The sequence below is a fragment of the Aulonocara stuartgranti genome, assembly GCF_965226115.1.
Source record: "Aulonocara stuartgranti genome assembly, chromosome: 18".
NCBI classification, from domain to species: Eukaryota; Metazoa; Chordata; class Actinopteri; order Cichliformes; family Cichlidae; genus Aulonocara; species Aulonocara stuartgranti.
Window position 1 is genome coordinate 34,993,764 of NC_138954.1, and position 19,996 is coordinate 35,013,759.

General features: G+C 42.9%; 1 protein-coding gene across 4 annotated transcripts in view; it reads left to right on the forward strand.

Moving 5' to 3' along the window:
• The first annotated feature begins 200 nt into the window (after window positions 1–200).
• Window positions 201–19,996, forward strand: part of rnf31 (ring finger protein 31) — a 58,876-nt gene continuing 39,080 nt past the window's right edge. Inside the window, exons 1-5 of one of the 4 annotated variants that reach the window (XM_082514008.1) lie at window positions 201–1,444; window positions 4,284–4,482; window positions 5,384–5,530; window positions 6,965–7,120; window positions 17,233–17,289. In XM_082514008.1, coding sequence (XP_082370134.1) covers window positions 4,285–4,482; window positions 5,384–5,530; window positions 6,965–7,120; window positions 17,233–17,289 — 558 coding nt within the window. In that variant the 5' untranslated portion in view covers window positions 201–1,444; window position 4,284. Of the gene's footprint in view, window positions 1,445–2,445; window positions 2,761–4,283; window positions 4,483–5,383; window positions 5,531–6,964; window positions 7,121–17,232; window positions 17,290–19,996 lie in introns of those variants that run through there. The other 3 variants (XR_014272811.1, XM_082514007.1, XM_082514009.1) reach the window with 3 other exon arrangements.

The following is a 19,996-nucleotide window of genomic DNA, read 5'->3' on the forward strand; positions in this document are numbered from 1 at the left end:
GGCCCATGCAGCATCAGAGCAAACAGAAGGAGCTGTTGGAGACAGGGCACTGGAATTATGGTGCTGTCATTTGGGAAAAACGGAAAGTTTAAAATAGATCCACTGCATTTTCCTGTTGAAAGGAGCCAGCTGAGGTGTTGGAGCACCTAAATGCCACCTAGAGATGCCAACCGTCCCTTAAAAAACGGAATCGTCCCGTATTTAGAAACAAAAGTACACGTCCCGTATTGAGCTAATAAGGGACGCACTTTGTCCCGTAATACAGTGAGAATCAAAAGTAGTCTATAAATGTTAATGGAATTAACGCTTTGTTTGAAAACATAATTCCCAGCCCCTCTCCTGCTTTGTGACCAATGAGCTGACAGCACACTTACGACAATTCGAGTATGACAATTCAGATTACCGCTTATCTCATTGGTCAAGGAAAGGTCGCTTACGGAGAAAATACCGGAAGACAACAGATGACCACAACAAGAAGCATGGCCAACAGGGAAACAAACGCCGACACTGCGGTGCAAGTCTCGGACGACAGTACACCTAAAGCTGGGCAGACACTGTGCGATTTTTTCAGTCACGTTATTCAGCTCCTGCTCAAACTGCACGATTGACTCGCAGGGGTTAGAAGTTGGTAGGTCACGATGCAGGGTCTCACACTATACCGCCCGATGCTCTGATGCGACCTGAGTGCTCACACTGTGCCTCCATAAAATTAAGGTTATAACAGAAAATCTGTCGCTCTCTCTCTCTGTCTTACACTCACACAGACACACCACCACCATCAACTTTGCTAAATTGCTAATGAAAAACATTGATCAGGCAGCTGTGATTGAGCAGCATGTAAATCCAACTATTTTCACAGTTGTTGTGGTCGTGATCATTTTGTGAGGCCACATCGAAAAGGCTCGGATGAGCTTTCCAAAGTTCTACAAGTTGTGCCTCCATCGCTTGTGTCCAGATCACACGCTGCACAGCCGTGCTGCGCCGTCTTTTTCACCGACGTTTGCGCGTGCGCAGTGTGAGCGCCTGTGGTGACACCCTCACGAGCGATTGATGATCGGGAGCTGGTCGAGGTGTTAATCGCTTCTCGTTACCCCACGTATACTACACGACGCACGATGAAGGCCAAAATCGGGCCGATCACCAAATCGGTCGCACGACTCAAAAATCGGCTCAAAATGGGCCAAAGATCGCACAGTGTGAGCCCAGCGTTAGAGCAGCAATGTTTGTTGCTCAGAGAAAGAAAAAAAGGAGGAATGGGAAAAGGGAAACACCTGGCTGGAAAAGTGCACGATAACACCTATAAAGCGCACTGCACTGTGTGCTGGCGCACTTTTTCCATAGGCATGCTTCTAGTGGTGGGCACAAGAAGAACATGAGGGGCGTGAAAGCTCGGGGAACCCTTAACCAATTTTTTGTCCGCCAGGCCACGGCAGAAGCAGATATGGTATGTAAACACTGGTTTGTTTTTTAAACCCTCTGGTTAAGGTTAATATGGGCATGTGCAGTGAATATCAACGCTATGTGGCCAGAAGTGTGATAATATAATTTATTTTGTGTAATAAACAACTGCAAGGATAGATGATTACAACAAATAGATGACTAATACATAAAAGTAATACATAGATGAATAATGATGATGAGTTAAGATGCGTAATCATGGGAACAAGCGGGTTTACAAACAGGAGCAGCTGATTAGCATTAGAAAAGCTGAAATAATACCTCAACTGAAGCCAATTGTACTAAATGCACTATATGTGCACTGTTACAAGAATGATTTTGTTCTATTGTTTTCTATTAATTTATATAATTTTAAGTTAAGCAGGACAGAGTTCTTTTAAAGAAAGATTTACTTATATTCTCAAAAGTTAAGCATGACAGGCTTCTGTTTAAGAAAGAGACCTGTTTTACTGTGTTAATGTTGTCATTTTGAGCTAAAAATAAATGGCTAAATGATCATTTGTTTCACATATGGTCATATCACAAAGAATAGAATATGCATCTGCTTAAATCAAATTCAAGTCAAATGGTTAAAAAATAATTTCACACACAAAAAAAAGAGCTACCACACTGGGAAGGGTGAAGACAACTGGGTTGCCCGGCCCTGGCCACGAGGTGTCCCTTATTTATTTTTCAGGGAGTTGGCAACCCTAATGCCACCTGATACCTCCCTGAGGAAGTACTCCACGTGCATCCAACTGGGAGGAGTTGAAGAGACAGATGCACCTTCCTTCTGCTCTTTAGGAAGTGGCCAGTGTGAAAGAGAAAGACCAACTACTCAGAGAAAAAAGTAAATAAACGGAACACTGACCATCCATCGTCTCCGATTCCCATCAACAGGACTGAATATTTAATGCTACATTTTTGGCCTTCATGAAAACACTGTGCATGTTTACAGCCTGCTGCAACAAACACATTTGACTGTGCCTGACAGGATGGTCACTTAACATTTCCTTGTGCAATAATGCAATAACCTGGAGACATCAGGTGCAGCATCCTTAACGTGAATGTGAAAGCAGCTGGCGCTGCTGCGTTTGCGCCGCAGAGGGTCCACTGGTGACGTAATCTGCGCCGCTTCCACGTTTTGCCCGATGAGGGAGGGGGAGAGAGGGAGGCCCTGCCGCTGTGTCTCCAGTACAGCAGTTGCACACCGCGCTGTTGCGGGAGTGTTTTGCCGTTTCTGCGGGGCTTCCTTCGGCGGTACAAACAGACATTTGTGCCGTAACAGTGATTCCACCGCAGTGCAGCCGGACAGCAGCACAGGTAGGAGGCGGGCTCACCGTGCCGATCCTCGCTAATAACAGCTTTGCTGCTTTAATCATTAATAATGAATCGTTTACAGGACATTGTGCCGCTATGAGCTGATCATAGGCGCACCTGCTGCTTTGCACTGACTGCTGGAAATAGCGCATCGTCCTTCTGCGTCTTTGTTTTGTAACCAGGAGGTCTGCAATCAGAGAACAAGCTCTTCGAGCAAAGTGCACTCAATTGTACTGCACGTGAAAACAGATTTAGCAGCTTTGCATGTTCAGCGACTTGTTCCAGCTCATCTCACGGATGGAGCCGGAGCTCAGGGATGCAGTGAACACCTGCAGACAGTCACCGGTCTGTGTTGTGGTCAAATACGTGTTAGCTGATAACATCATGTGAAATATACTTTTATCATCAGGACTGTGTAAAACTCCCAATTTCTTTATATTTAATTGGGAAAATGTGGATACAGTGATTTACTGAAACATGTGCCAACACATAATGCAGCATATAAAGCAAAAAGTGAGTTTGTACAGTTTGAACCATATTAGCGGCTCATAGAAGTTTCTAGGCTTCTTAAACCATATTAACAGATGTGTCTGCCTTTTGTTCTGTTCTCTGTCGAGATGATCCCACATCGTTTCCACTGTGTGGGGTTTTTCAGTCCATGCATGCTATGAAAGCTGTTCCCAGTAAGAACCTTTCAAGAGGGCAGATTAAAAGTGGACAGTACGTTTCCTGCATTCATCATTCCATCACACATTTAGACCAGATCTCCAGCACAACTGGCTAAAATGCAGCGCCAAACCATGATGAAGCCTCCACCGTGTTTTACACTTGGCTCTTAGGCACTCACTGGTGTATTTGTATACTCGAGATGTGAACCAAACATTTGACATTTGGATTCATCATTCCAGTTTTTGTGTAAAAATTAATTCTCTTTCTCAAGAATGGTGTCTTGACAGCCACTCTTCCAGTTCAGAGGCTTTAAATAATACAAAAGTGAAAATGGTCAGGTACAAGGTTGGACTGCCATGACTGAAAAAGGCCAATGTCAAAGTCAAACTCTGAAAAAGGCCTGAAGAACTGTTGCTGAGCAAGTCTGTCTCTTTAGAAGTCAAATATAAAGAAGTCAGAGATGGTAGGAACAGCAACAGCACAGCAGAATGTTTGAATTGACATTTCAATGACAAATGTAACTTACTTGGAATAAAGAGTTTTTACTGCATTATCTAAACGACTAAATCGAAAAAGGACTTTTTAGGAACACTCAAGAAAATTACGTAATCTGATGTGGGCATGGCAGCACAACAGCATTTCAGTTACAGTCATTTGTGCCAACTTCCAGAGAAGAGCACTCCAAAAAAAGTTCACTTTAAACGAAACAAAAGTGCCAATTTGTGCAGTAATATGAGACCAAAGGAATTCATATTTCATGTTGAATACACTGATCTGAGATACTGTGCATGCATGTCGTCAGATTTATTTGTTGTTGTTTTAACTAAACGGCATGCATCAACCGTGTGTGTGTGCAGAATGGCGTCCCTCTCTGAGCAGCTGCAGGATGTGCGGAGTCAGGCTGAAGTGTGTCTGTATTCTGGGGGCAGAGTGGTGGATCTGCGGGCTGGGGTAGTGGCCATGGCTAATCTGCCCTTACCACCCTGCTCTAAATACCACCACATTGCTGCAGAAACGATGGTCATAGAGAACAGCTTTGGCAGAAACAGGAAGGAGGTGAGAAAGATCAACTGCATGTTTATTAGTCCCATCTGGAAATATGTCTAACCTCAATCCAGACTGAGACCAAGATTTTCAGGATTTGGCTACATCTCACACTCTGTTGTTTGGATCGTGACTTGATTCAAAGAATAGCAGGTAGACAACACAATGAATGAAAAAGAATGTAATCAAGATGTTGCAATGGCCCAGGCCTCAGCCTGATTGATATGCTGTGGTGGGAGCTTAATAAAAGTTTTGAAAACCTCAGCGAAGGTTGAGGGGGCCAGAGTTCCCCCGACATGCTGTGAGAGCCTGATAAAGGCATGCACTTCAAATGATTGCTTTCAAAGAGGTTTATACTAAATCATCAGGTTTACTTCTTCACAAGGCCAGAGTCCCAAAAATGAACGTGTCAAAGGTGTCCTGAGATTGTCTATGATTGTGTGATCCTGTTGGTTTAATGATGCTCCAGCTCAGGAGCTGAGAGACATACAGACAGCTGAGTTTATGACCTGAACACTCTGAACACTCGACAAAGGCTTCTGGTTTTGACTTCTACTACTCCTATAGCACTTATGTAGCAAAACTGTCCGAGTGACGACGCTCAGTAGTGGTGACGCTGAGTACTGCAACGGCTTCCTACGTGAGTATAAATGTGACTGCGGCGGGTACACCGCCCCCCCACACACAGGCAGTTACAAATGTGATGTAAGGGTCGACAGGAAGATAGATGTTTGAATGTGTTCAGTGTTGTAGTATGTCACACCACTACAACCGAAACAGTGTGGGTTCAGCTTAACTGTATTCTTCTATGACTGGATGTGTAAAGCACTTTGGGGACGAGTAAAGCGCTGTACAAATACAGGCCACGTTTCAGATTAAAATTGATGCTAAAATGTGTCTGCTTCCTTTGCAGACTCTTGGATCTCTTCAGCGCTTATCTACAGCGCTTAACATCCTCGAAAAGTATGGCTGTAATCTGACAAATCCCAACAGGCCAAAGTACTGGAGGACTGTAAAACACAACAACCCAGTGTTCAGGGCCACAGTTGATGCTATCCAGGTAATGATAAAGTATTATCGCTCACTGTCCCTCTTCCCCTCTGTTTTTCTGTTCCTTCATCTTTCTTTCTCCCTTTCCTATCCCGTCTGTAATAACTGAAAATAAAATAAATAATAAAAACAAAGGCTGATCGAATGGACCAAAACGGCAAGGCTGTGCTGATCCACTTTGCAAAGTAAATCCGTTGGGTATCTTTGTTGGCTTTCAGACATTAATTCTGACGGCTAAGAAAGCAAACGGGACAGGGAAAAAAAAAAAGGAAAGGAATGAAGGGAAAGAATACAAAGAGCTCATTGGCTGTCAGGCTGCTGTGTGAGACAGATACAGACATTTTTACCCCTCACATGTAAAAGGCTGACGGGGTGGCGAACGGTGTGGTTTCCCGAGTTTGTGAATTAGTTTCAAATCAATACCATCAACAACAAGGTTGAATTACAATGGCCTCAGTTGCCAGGTTGAAAGGTCAGAGGTCAAGTTTTACTGAAAAGAGGAGTGAAAATTGGCTGTGGTGAAAAGCTGACAGATCGGTGGAGTAGTCCAGGGAGCATGTGAGAATTAGATGCAAACAATGAAGTGGGAAAGTGGCAAAGAGGCAAAACAACATAAAATGTTGATTATTATGTGACCGACAAAGCTTTAGCTTCACTCGATGACAGGAAACTTGAATGGATGCAACAAGAAACTTGACAAAGTAGAGCACACACTCTCGGAGGGTCAAATAAGCGAGTATGAGACATATGAGTTACTCCAAAAGGAGAACGAAGAGTTAAGAGAAAATCTCCACAGATCAGCAAATAAACACAAACACAAGGAAGCAATTTCAACAATGACCAAGGAGATGAGAGTAATGAGCTTCTGAGGGCTGCAGGTGCACATTTTTCCTGCTAAGACATCAAAAGCCAGCCTTTACCTCTCCTAGTTTCTTGTTGGTGTGTGTGGAGGAGGTGGGTGGACCCACCCACACTGAAAGTCCACCACCACCAAAGATGATGGCAAAACAAGCATTTTTTTAAGGTACAAAACCTCGTCAGCAGGCGCAGTTCCTTCCCCAATCACAGATTAATGGCAGCATCTCTTTCCTTCACCCTCCATCTGTCCTTACTCTTCTTCAATGTAGTGACAGTTCCCGTGCCAACAGACTGCTATGCTAGCTGTAATCACTCAGCACGCTGTTCAGCTGTGTGTGTCTTAGTGTTCAAAATAATTTATGTTTCTATTATAATTGTGTGATGTTTGCCCGGTTGAGACTAATTAGTTGTGGACTCCTCTTTCTCTTGTTTTAATGTTTATGATTGATGTGATCATAGCTCTGTGTGAAAATGCCCGGTCCTACTGATGCAGACTAGTAGGAAGTGACAGAAATGTTCCAGTTACTGCTGCTGGTACTAACCACTAACATTTCATTACCTTCTACCCTGTCTGTTATATTCCCAGGGAGGACGCGCTGTACTCTGTCTCTATGGTTACTCTAATCAGCAGCCAGATGGACTCAGTTTCCCTGATGATGTTACAGATCCTGATGTGGGCAGAGTTGCTGCGGTAACTCTGGAAGTGATGAGCCTGAGAATGGAACTAGAAATGCTTATCAAGGTTTGTGTAAACTTTCTGTATGCGTATTACTAGTTGTCCCTGTGCCGACGTGAGTTTGCTGCAGAACCAAAGAGAGTTTTAAAAGGTTGGCTTTGACCAGATCTGTCAGTTCAATGTAGATCAGGTCATCCAGTAATTGGAAGGTTAGCGTTTCGATTACTGGCTGCTCCAGTGCCAGCAGACATGTTAGCCCAAGCATCGACAATCCATTCGCAAATTGTGGCGTAACTCGCCCGGCGCTGCCTTCCACTCTTAGTGAAACGGTGGTCTCCATCGGTCATCCATCACTCCCACGCCGCTGGCAGCCTTACTTTGAACGGCCGGTTCACACCGATGTCCAGCGGTTGGAGTTCCTTGGTCAGGCCTCCTGAATAACAGCAAGCTCACAGTTCATTTGCTTCACTTGTTTTTTCACATCGGCTGTGAGATGCATAGAGTCATTGATCAACAGCGATGGTGATGTGTGGAAAAAACCACCTGGTCTCCTTACATACACCTCCCTCAGCCACTCTTTCATCATTTCCTCATCCATCCAGCCCTTTTCATTTGCCTTAATGATGATTTCTGCTGGAAACTTCTCTTTAGGCAAAGTCTTTCTCTTAAAAATCACCATAGGCGGCAGTTTCTGTCCATTAGCATGGCAGCCAAGCACAACAGTAAAAGAAGACCATTGTGCGTATCGCTACCGTGCTGGTCCCCTGCTTCTCCACAGTGTGACTCACCGTCGAAAGTGAGCGGCACCTCGTCCATGTCAGTGATGTGGCTGGGCTGGATGTGTTTGTCGCCGATGTGTTTGCTGCAGTAGGAGCGGAAGATGGCCAGCTTTTCCTTATAATCCGCTGGAAGTTGCTGCGCTACCGTAGTCCTGGTCCGGATGGAAAAATGGCACCGTTTCATAAAACGAAAGCACCAAGACGGACCTCCTTGGAAATGTTCAATGTTCATCTCTTCAGCTAGTGAAACTGCTTTTAGCCGAATGGTGACCGTCGAAACGCTTCTCCCGCTCGTTCTTTGCTCGATGATCCACCGCTCGAGTCTTTCCTCCAACTCGGGCCACCTCGCCTTATGTCCGCGGAAACCAGAGGTGTGGACTCGAGTCACATGACTTGGACTCGAGTCAGACTCGAGTCATTAATTTTATGACTTTAGACTTGACTTGAAAAAATGTTCTAAGACTTGTGACTTGACTTGGACTTTTACACCAATGACTTGGGACTTGAATTGGACTTGAACCGGTTTACTTGAAAAGACTTGATATTTTACCCCAAATATAAAATTTAACATGCATATTATATAGAGATTGAAAATGTGACGTCATTCACGGGTAGAACCGCAAAGGATTCTGGGAACTCGTGGCAAGCGGTACTAGCGCACGCAGGCTTTCAATTAAAATCAGTTATACAGCGATAAAAAGAAACACAAAAATGTCAACAAGCTGTTGTATTATTAACTGCAATAGCCGGTCGCATGACAGCCACGGGAAGCCGACGGGTAAAGAGATCGGTTGTTATCGGATTACGTCGTTGAAGAGAAATTGTTCGAGCCATGTTTCCGAAGTAACAACGCGACGGATGGCCTGGATTGCAGCCATTCAAAGATCAAATATAACGTCCCAGAACACTCCAGCTCACAGGTTAGTCTGCTCCAAGCATTTACACAAAGGTCAGTCTGCTGTTGTAGTTAACACGTCATTTTCATAACATAATTGGTGATATAGGTTACAAGCAAGTCTGGCGCTGAACAGAAATTGCCGCGCTATGCTCCTTTATTTATTGTGTTTATTGTGCATAAATAGTGAATTGTCCTGACACAATATTGCGTTTCGCTTCTGTTATTATGGTACACTGACAAAAACACATACTTTTATTCACAGGATAAAACAGGTTTTTTGTATCACTAATTGCCCAGTACGATTACAGCATACAGTATTATTGTCACTGCTACATTTCTGTGATGGGTACCAGAAATTATTTCCACTACTAATTAATTACCGTTGAGCTCAAAGGTCCTATTAATAAACGGTTAAGGAATGTGTATTTATGACGACGATTTGTGAGACTGGTAAACTTATGATACGTACGATGGTCTTTCGTTCTACACGGTGCATTTCAAGGTCCTGCACCCATCCGTCGGTAAACTGTACCTGGGCTTGTTGCAGTGACCTGAAGTTACTAAACTTCATGAGTGTATGCACTCACTCCAAGAACCGTGTAATTATAAATATGCATATAAATATGCTAAGATGAGATAGCTGACTTCATCTAACTAGCAAATGTTGTCCAGGCTACGTTGGTGATGCAGTTTTTTTTAATGTGTATGATATTTTTGTCATGCGATTTTAAAGCTGGTCCTACAACCGCATCCAAGAATAACATGCAGCTTATCTCAGAACTGTCGGTGAAAATTATTCTTGGAGCTAGGTTTAATTGAGCTGCATTTTAAAGAGGTGCAATTTCACAATTTGTGTATATTTTCTAAGTTCACTATTTTGTCATGTGTTGAGAAAAACACAGATTTTAAAATTACATGGTCTAATATTTACATTTAGCATAACTGCAACATTATTTTTTCGTTTGTTTTTTAAAGACTCGAAAGGACTTGAAATTCAAAGTTTCAGACTTGTGACTTGACTCGGACTTTTACACCAGTGACTTGAGACTCGACTCTGACTTGCCTGACATTACTTGAGACTTGACTTGAGACTTGAGGATAAAGACTTGAGACTTACTTGAGACTTGCAAAACAATGACTTGGTCCCACCTCTGGCGGAAACTCAGCTGCGTTTTCTTGACCTGTCGGAGCTTGTTTTCTAGCTTCCTCCACTTGTGAACCATCGATTCATTAATCTTAAATTCTCTCGCGGCTGCTCGATTTCCATGTTCCTCCGCGTAGCTGATGGCCTTCAGTTTAAACAGTGCTTCATAAGCATGTCTATTTTCCATTTTCAGGGTTGTTAAAACAACGAGGTTCTGCATAACGCACATACCTGTTCTTTTATATACAATCAACGCCCACACTTCCCCCTTTAGCGTTCTCATGGTGTTCTCTACTACGTCCTCCTTACAACAACAACACACAGGGTGCACTGCACTATAGGGCGCACCGCACTTTTTGAAGAAAATCTAAGACTTTTATGTGCGCCTTATAGTCATGAAAATACGGTATATATCATGTTTAACCTGAGTAGCGAAAGACGGCAGTGGGTTTGAAAACGATTTGCCGGGAGTCCGGTGTTCTCACGGCTCTAGTGAGCCTAGCCCCCGGCTAGCTATCGAGCTAGTGGGTAACAGACGTCTCCAAAAACGTCGGAGCACTTTTGAAAATATGTGGTGTCCTGATAAACTGAGCAGATATTTGAGGTTTACACAGCTACATTCTCGCCTGAAAATATGTTAAATGTTTATTTTGTGACCCAGAAAGAATAATAAGAGTAATATTAAAACTAACTAGCTGCCGCCATTGTTGGAAACTGAGCTGGGCTGCGCTATGAATTCTGGGACACAGCTTCTTCTTCTTCTTCGGGGTTTAACGGCAGCTGGCATCCTTGTACATGCAGTGCTGCCATCTTCTGTTTCAGTCCGTTATTACACTCTTAACTCCTGCTACTTATTCCTGCATCTTTCAGGATCTTACAAAAGCTTCAAACGATGCGTCGACTATTAAATCAGTCGTCGACAATCATCGTGACTATTCGACTAATCGTGGCAGCCCTAGTTTATATGTAACAAAGTCTCTTGTTGCATTTTCTTGTTTTTGGTCAGTGTGAACTCTTTGCTTTTTCCCTGAGGAAACAGTGAGTGTTCCTAAATATCGGGAAAAGTTGAATGTTGTATATGAATCTGTACTGGTTTTATAATAGGAAAACCTTTATAAATTCTACATTTATAAAACATTTATAAATTCTACATTTATAAAACATTTATAAATTCTACATTTATAAAACATTTATAAATTCTACATTTATAAAACATTTATAAATTCTGCATTAATTGCATGTAAAGTGAAGTATTTTAAGCCCTTTTTCCCAATTTTTTTCAAACCTCATACTCCACATGTGTAATAAGGGGGCCAATAATGGATCATAGAATCATGCTTACGTATCAAGTTTCTATGTGGATAAATAGTTTGTGGTGGTCAACAAATTCTAATGCAGTCAAATATTGTCATTGTGATAGAAAGTGGAAAAACTATGTTCATTATTTGAGGTAACAACAACAAAAACAAATTCCAGTTTTCATGTCCTGCAAGAATAATAATGTCACAAGACACTGAATAGAACTCAAACCAATGCCACTGCCAGCACTCTCCAAAATCACTCCATCATCAAAACCCTAAATCCTGGAAAGCAAGTCTTGTTCTGATGTTAAGTGATGCGTGACATATTCAAAGAGCTTTTTGATCTCGTACTGAGCTACTCCCACAAAAATATCATGCATTATATCAAATAAGTCGGAATTACAAACATTGAAATACTTAAGTGTGAATGTTTTTTCAAACCATATAAAAACTTGGGTTTTCCTGGAGAGACTGGCAATGCATTTCAAACACATCTTTTCCCACGAAGGATCATCCTCACTGTATACGGTTTAAGAATCACTCTTCTCAGTTAAACAAAGGCAACAGAAATGACGGCTCCTGAATGACTCGTTTAAGCCAAGACGTTTGTGTATCCCTAGATTATCTCCAGTGATTTGTGAGATTGTACCATAGAACTGCTCCCCAGATAATGGAAGACTTAGCCCTTAGCTGTCCAGTGTTTATATCATTGATCAATGGTTCCAGTATAACATAAAAACCGTACTTGTGGAGATCTCACCTCTGAAAAAGTGATCCCAAATGAATGTTATTCAAAACCAAATTAAATTTTGGAGGCAAGTGTCTTACAGCAGAATAAACTCGGCCAATTTTGTGAATTCCACGTCTGGAGCCGAGGGGATTGGCTCTTTCAAATGTTCAACTCTTAAATGTGAAGTTGACTTCTGACTGTTGGGATACAGACACATGAAACAGGTCACATACTTTTCACTCACTGCAGGGCTCGCAAAATTTCAAAATCCCTGGTAGCCTTTCGGGCAGGCACTCTTCAGCTTTTGGTAGCCAAAATAAATTTAAGTAGCCCGAATTTAAAAAAAAGAGCAATTTTTTGATTGGTGTTTTGTTTCCTTTACAATGTTATACATTAAAGCAGCGGTCCCCAACCCCCGGGCCTCGGACCGGTACCGGTCCGTGAGTCGTTTGGTACCGGGCCGCGAGAGTTGAGGCTCAGGTGTGAAATGTATAGTTTTCAGGGTTTTATCGGTTTTCAGCGTTATTTTGTTATCGTTTTTATCGTTAACTCGGTTTTCCTGGGTCTTTTCACGTCTGTTATGAATAAATCTTCTTTTTTCGGTACTGGTACTAGTTTTATTTTGTTGTATTTATCCGCGACACCTTAAAGGCCGGTCCATGAAAATATTGTCGGGCATAAACTGGTCCGTGGCGCAAAAAAGGTTGGGGACCGCTGCATTAAAGTATAATATTGTAAAGGAAACAAAACATCAATCAAAAAAAAGTTAAAACACAAATTACAACAACTGTATAAAAATTACAATCATCAACTCAAATACTTGGTTCTAATTGAACAGAAATTTCTATGAACTTGTAAGAACTGTAGAACATGAATCAGTCTGTGTTTATTGTTTATTGTTAGTATGTTTTTTGCAATTGTTTTTTGTTCTGGGAAAGATACTGCAGACTGAGCAATAATGCATTTCTTGCATTTCTCATGGGCTCTGATGGGGTCTTTCTTAAAATGACTGGTCCCAGTAACAAAGGCGCTTGTCGACTCAGAAATGGAGGGAAACTCATGACACACCTGGCAGAACATCATGTTATTTAGCTCATCATATTCCAACCACAGAAATTCTTTTGTCCATGAAACAAAAAAAGCTGCGCTTTCTTTTTGCCTCATTGTCTGATTTGTCATAAGTTTTCTGTTTTGTGATCAGCTTTTCTTTGCTGTCCCGTCTTCACCCTGACCTGTCTCATTTGGCTCTGCAGAACTAAAATACCTTCATAAATTCATCTGCTTTTACACACGTACTTACATAACAGTCAGCGATTCTCTGCGAAATGAACCTCTATGACATGTTTAAGCTTGCTGCAGGAGATTTCACTTGTCACGTTTGAATAGTAATCTAACGATTGGTAAGACGATGCCAGAGGAATTGGTGCGCAATTGATCTGTCACTCACCAATCAGTGCTGCCGCTCTCTATATGTAGCCGCTAAACTGGTGGACCTAAATCTTCACCACCACGTCTGTATACATACAAGCAGAAAGGGGAGTGAGTGGGTCAGCGCTCAGAGCACAGAAACTTAGCTGGCTTCAAACACACCATTTATTTTCAGGATAAAACACAGTCAGAGCCCCGAATACAAGCTAAAATCCCCGTATACAATAAAAATAGTGTTTGCAACCTGCTAAAAACCCTGCCGGCAGGAATGATTAAACACTAAAAACACAAAGCTAAATGAATGTTTTTCCCTATGCTAAAAACTCCCCCCAGGGTCCTAATTCTCACAGTCCAGCAACACGCGGGCAAATTCTCCTGAGCTGAAAGAGACAGGAGAGGAACTCCTCTTCCGGGATGGGGAATCTCGCCAGCAGAAGACCAGGGAGGAGGCTCCTATCTCCGCCTGACTGTGCGCAATCGTGCAGTCCAGCCACTCTCCACCTCCTCGCACGGCCTCCCTCGTAGCTCCGCCCTGAAACAACAGACACGGGCCAGCAACGTTGTCGGCGCAGCCGCTGTTACCCTTCCCCGGCAAAGCTACGCCTAGCGCCCAACAGTGGGAAAGCGATACTCACAGATGCAGGCAGAGGCGTACCCCTGCCCTACTGTGGATTTCACGCGTCGCCTCCCACGGTCGCTATTCTGTCCGTCGGGACTGGATCGCCGGGTTATGCTGGCCGATCGCCGAATGTCTCGTGGCGCCCCACAGTCAGGCCGGAGGTCCTTCTGTTCATATGCTGGCTTGCACACGTTTTGTTTCCAGCTCTTCACTTTTCGTGTGTCTCTCTTTCAGTCTTTGCGCTCACTATCTCCCTTAAGTCAGTTTGGCGGCTGAAAGGCCACCTCAGGGAACGCCCCAACCTCACAGGTGCCTACAATTGTCCGCTTAATCCACAGTGGAATAAAAAAAGCATATTGTTTAATCAACACTAAACACACACTATAAATATGGGGATAAAATCATGCAATAGGAATATCAATAAACAAACATGCAATATCACTATTACAATAAAATCATGCAAATAAAATCGACACTATGTACCAACACAGTCTGATCCAAAACAAACTATAAAAACACAATTTTCCACTGTGTGACATATACACAGTTTGCGTGATCGCAAAGTGAAAGTGAAAGCAAAAACTAGCGTAAATTCAAACGCGATTTCAATATGTTGACAGTGGCTCATCAATGCCAATGACATAATTACCCAGCTACATTTGCGAAAGAATGCAAAAGCATTGACATATATTTTTCCTTCCTACGATAGCCTGACGGGCAGGGCTGAGATGGATTTTGGTAGCCCGACTGGAAAAATTGCTAGCCCCGGGACGTTGGGTTTGCGATTTTGCGAGCCCTGCACTGAGTATGAGTGCTGCTGGCTGCTTCACCCTCAAACTCTGGTTGAAGTTCCTCCAAACTTCAACACAACTAGGGTTGTGATAAGGAAACTCTACGTCAGACATCAGAATAACCTGCAGCCAGAGTAAAGTATTTCATGTTATTATTTATATTTCAATTCAATTTTATTTATACAGCACCAAATCACAACACAGTAGTCGCCTCAAGGCCTTATATTGTAAGTTAGACCCTACAATATACACTGACTGGCCCCCAAAGAAGCTGCCACCTAGATTTAACTAAGCAAATAGGTATGAGCCTCTTACTTGAAAATTACTGCGTGGGTGATTATCTTTCAGTTGGCAACAAGTTATTTAACCCTAACTGATGCAATGAGTTGCTTCTCATTTCATAAACAACTATGTGGAAAGACACATCTTGTGGTCGTGGAAGAGATGATTGTGTGTTTAAAAAGGGTCAATCATTGGCATGCATCAAGCATAGAAAGCATCTAAGGAGATTGCAGAAACTACTAAAATTGGGTTAAGAACTGTCCAACGCATTATAAAAAAGTGGAAGGATAGTGGGGACCCATCGTCTTAGAAGAAGAAATGTGGCCGGAAAAAAATCCTGAATGATCATGATCACTTACACGTTGAAGTCAAATCAAAGAAAAAAACAACACTAGAACTCAGGGCTATGATTAATAGTGAAAGTAAGAACATTTCCACGCGCACAATGCAAAGGGAACTCAAGGGATTGGGACTGAACAGCTGTGTAGCTGTAGGAAAAGTACTAATCAGTGAGGCAAACCGGAAAAAAAGGCTTCCCTTTGCTAGGGGGCATAAAGGTTGGACTCTGGAGCAATGGAAGAAGGTCATATGGTCTGATGAGTCCAGATTTACCTTGTTTCAGAGTGATGGACACATCAGGGTAAGAAGAGAGGCAGATGAAGTGATGCACCCATCATGCCTGGTGCCTACTGTACAAGCCTGTGGGGGCAGTGCTATGATCGGGGTCTGGTTGGTCAGGTCGAGGTTCACCAACAGTATGTGGTAAATGGCCTGTATTTATATAGCGCTTTACTAGTCCCTAAGGACCCCAAAGCGCTTTACACTACGTTCAGTCATCCACCCATTCACCCACCCATCCACACACTGGTGATGGCAGCTACATTGTAGCCACAGCCACCCTGGGGCGCACTGACAGAGGCGAGGCTGCTGGACACTGGCGTCACCGGGCCCTCTGACCACCACCAGTAGGCAACGGGTGAAGTGTCTTGCCCAAGGACACAACGACCGAGACTGTCCATGCTGGGGCTCGAACCGGCAACCTTCCGATTACAATACGAACTCCCAACTCTTGAGCCACGATGTGCTCCAAAACAGGTCAGCTGACTACCTGAATATACTGACTATACTATACTCTTTCCTGATGGCACGGGCATATTCCAAGATGACAATGCCAGGATTCATCGGGCTCAAATTGTGAAAGATGGTTCTGGGAGCATGAGACATTATTTTCACACATGGATTGGCCACCACAGAATCCAGACCTTTACCCCATTGAGAATCTTTGGGATGTGCTGGAGAAGGCTTTCAGACTCTATCATCCTCAAAGCAAAGCAGTTCTTGGTGAAAAATTATAGATGGAAATAAATCTTGTAACAGTGCAGAAGCTTATGGAGACAATGCCATAGCGAATGCGTGCTGTAATCACAGCTAAAGACGATCCAACGAAATATTAGAGTTTGTGACCTTTTTTTGGTGGTGACAGTGTATATAGCTATGAAGATGATGTAACAAATTATTATAACCACCTTAATATTTGAATTACCTTATAAAAGAGCAGAAGTATATCCATCAATCTTGGCATCACATTTCCCAGCAACAGCAAGGAGGCTATTCTGTGGTCACTGGCTCATGACTAAGAGTGACGTGATTAACTGGAAACTCTTGTTATAGTTGTGCCAAAAGTCAGTTCAATCTTTCAGAGATGCACAAATCAAACAAATTAAATTGAGGGGAAAAAACAGTGTTCTCATTTCCTATTAATCATATAGTAAAAATCATGAATGAAGCAACCCAGAATTATGGCAAACGCTTCAAAACAAGAAAAAGAAACATAACTTAGTTGTTGACTCATCACCATCACTTCCTGGAGGACTTTATACTGACTGCATCAAGTGAAGCAACTCTGTGGATGAAATGAACCGCTCAACTCCTTTTATGATGTTTGGTTTGAGGAACACGAGTCAATTATGATGCAGCATGGAGAGTGGCTCGTCATCAGATAGGAGAATGACTGTTCCATCTTTGGGAGAGATATATTAACAGGACATACTTTCAAATGTCAAGCTATTGCAAACATATATATATATGTATATATATATGTGTGTGTGTGTGTGTGTGTGTGTGTGTGTACACACACACACACACACACTACTGTACATGCACTGTAGTTTTTTCATTAATTATGACTTGTTTGGTTTGATCTCAGGAGGCTCATCCCCATCCTGAATTCTATGAGAGAATCATTCCTACACTCAGACACAAGGTGAGTCTCTTCTCTTACATTTAAGTGGTTAAACTGGTGGCTCTCAAACTGCAGGAAATAAAACCGGTGTCATCAAAAAGAGCTCGCTACTGTGCTGACCACAGTTACGCTGAAATGAAGCTTAATAATTCGGATTCAAGCAAGCAGTGATCAAAAATTATATATGCCAAGAAAGCACGAGGCATGTCATTTGGAGCAGGTCATGACTGGGATCATACCATTATGTGAAAGAAGGAAGGTGTCAGGCTAGTGCTGTGTGTGGGCAGGATGTGGACTCACTCTTTGTTAGAAGTAAACTTTACAAAAAACAAATGAAGAACCTCAAACACAAACTAAAACTAACTAGACTCAGGAAACTAGAACTAGGAAGCATAGACTAGGAGAGCAGAACTGGGAACTAGAACTTCACCAGAACATGGAGGACGTTGACGATGTGGCACAGACAGAGAGAACCACATGGTTTAAATACAGACGGACAACAAGAGGATGGGGAACAGGTGATAACACAGCAGGTACAAATCAAAGCTAACGAGACACAGGAATCAACGCAGACTCAACTCAAGACACGTAAGACTAACGCAAAGACATCAGACATGGCAACAGGGAGGGAACACAGACGTGGGACCAGGGCAGGCACAGAGACACAGAACCAAAGGCGCTCAAAATACAAAACAGAAACCAAACCCTAAGAACAAGAAAGCCTTAAGAATTAACCTGAAACATAAGATAATAATAATCAAAACCACTGAGTCAACAGACTCAGGACTAAGATAGAAGGAAGGCAAAAGCCGTGATGATCCACTTGGGAAAAAACATTTTTCGGGCATTTTTCTTGGCCTTCACACAATATTTCTGATTGCTATAGATCATACATATATACAGCACAGGCACTCTCACAACTCTTAAAGCTGATGCACGGTCATTAGCTAAGAAGCTGTTTTCTAGCTTTTCACTGTAACTCCTTTAGTTACCCTGATCTCCTTGCTCAGCTTGTTTCTGGACCTCTGGTTTCTGGTCGTCGTCCCCCCCCCCGGTTGCAGCTTCAGAAACACTCCAGGCTGTGTAGGCGTAGCAGGCTTGTAATTCCTCCTCGGTCCAGTCCTTACTACTTTAACCTCCGGTTTAGAAGTTTTTCCATTTGTCTGTATGTAGGTATGAGGTGTTTTAAAGAGGAATAAACTGGAGGAGAGGCTGCTCGTGACCTTTTAGTTAAGATTGTGCTGACCTACGCCACACTGTGCACTCCCTATAGAATAGATGACCCTCTATAAACATGATGACTTTCCATACTGGGAGCGCTTCATGCTGTGATAAGGAACCAGCTACTTCTTTTTAATCTCTTGAACTCCTCACATTTGCTAATACATCACTATATAACTTCCATAAACCACTTTCTCACATTAAAATAATAATAATCACAGTAGAGTAGTCACCAACAACAATAAGCACACCTCAGAGACCCTCTGCTCCCACACACATTAAACCCACCCTGTCTCCATCCACTAATGTTGAAATTACTTCCTGCAATTTCAACTTGCACTTCTTAATGTCATGCTTTTTATATACATTCTATCTATCCTTTGGTCTTTTGGGGGTCCTTTCCGAGAGGCCTGGGAGCTTGAGGGTCCTGAGCAGTATCTTTGCTGTTAATGGACTGTGCTCTTGTGGACAGAGATCTCAGATGTTGTTCCTGGGATCTGCTGGAGCCACTCGCCTAGCTTCAGGTGCATCTCTTTACTTTATCCCATCCCCACTAAACTGTTTAAATCTGTATTTCATCGTTTAATAAATCACTTATTTACTTAACCCCTGTGTTGTCCTTTTGTCCCTGAGGACCACAAGTGTATGGAAATCAGGAGGACATTGTGAGGGTTAAGGAAATGGGACCAAATGAAGCAGCAAACCGAGATTAAACAGTTATCTCCATAAAACAAACAGTCCAAAGACCACTGGATGACATCACAGTGGCTTCATCCATCTTTTACATACTAAACAAATTCACGTGTGGTGAATGTAACCCTCATAATGTCCTCCCGATTTCCTTACACCTCAGGGACAAAAATGTCCCAAGGACAACACAAGGGTTAAATTCAATTCTTGATGTAACAGGGAGCCATCGAAGAGAAGCCAGTATGGGTGAAATATGCTCCCTCTTTGTCTGTGAAGGTTCTCAGTCATCCAGGTCATTGTAGTCAAAGGAGCTTGCAAAGAAAAGCGTCTGGACTTCTTTGAGTTGCTTGAAGACGTTTCACCTCTCATCCGAGAAGCTTCTTCAGTTCTAAGGTCAAATGGTGGAGAGTCCCAGATTTAAACCTAGTGGGAGTGACCCCCCACAGAGGGACAAAAGGACCCCCTGATGATCCTCTAATCGCCTGAGCCAAGGTGTGAAACTGGGTGTGGGTCCCAATCAGCCAGAGTTTCAGGTGAGCTCATTGTGAAACCTGGCCCCACCTTATCATGCGAATTCCTGAGGTCAGATGGCCCAGGATGTGAGTGGGCGTTAAGGCGTCTGGGAAGGGATCTCAAAACTGGATTATAGATGGCAGAGAGTTGGTGTCGTAAACCCCGCCTCTGTTCAAAGATGGTCGCTCACAGTGGACATAGATGGCTTCTTTCACTCCTCTTTCAAACCATCTGTCCTCTCTGTCCAAAATGGATTGAGGGCCACCACTCTACCTACTGAGCTATCCCTGCCCTGTGCTGATTA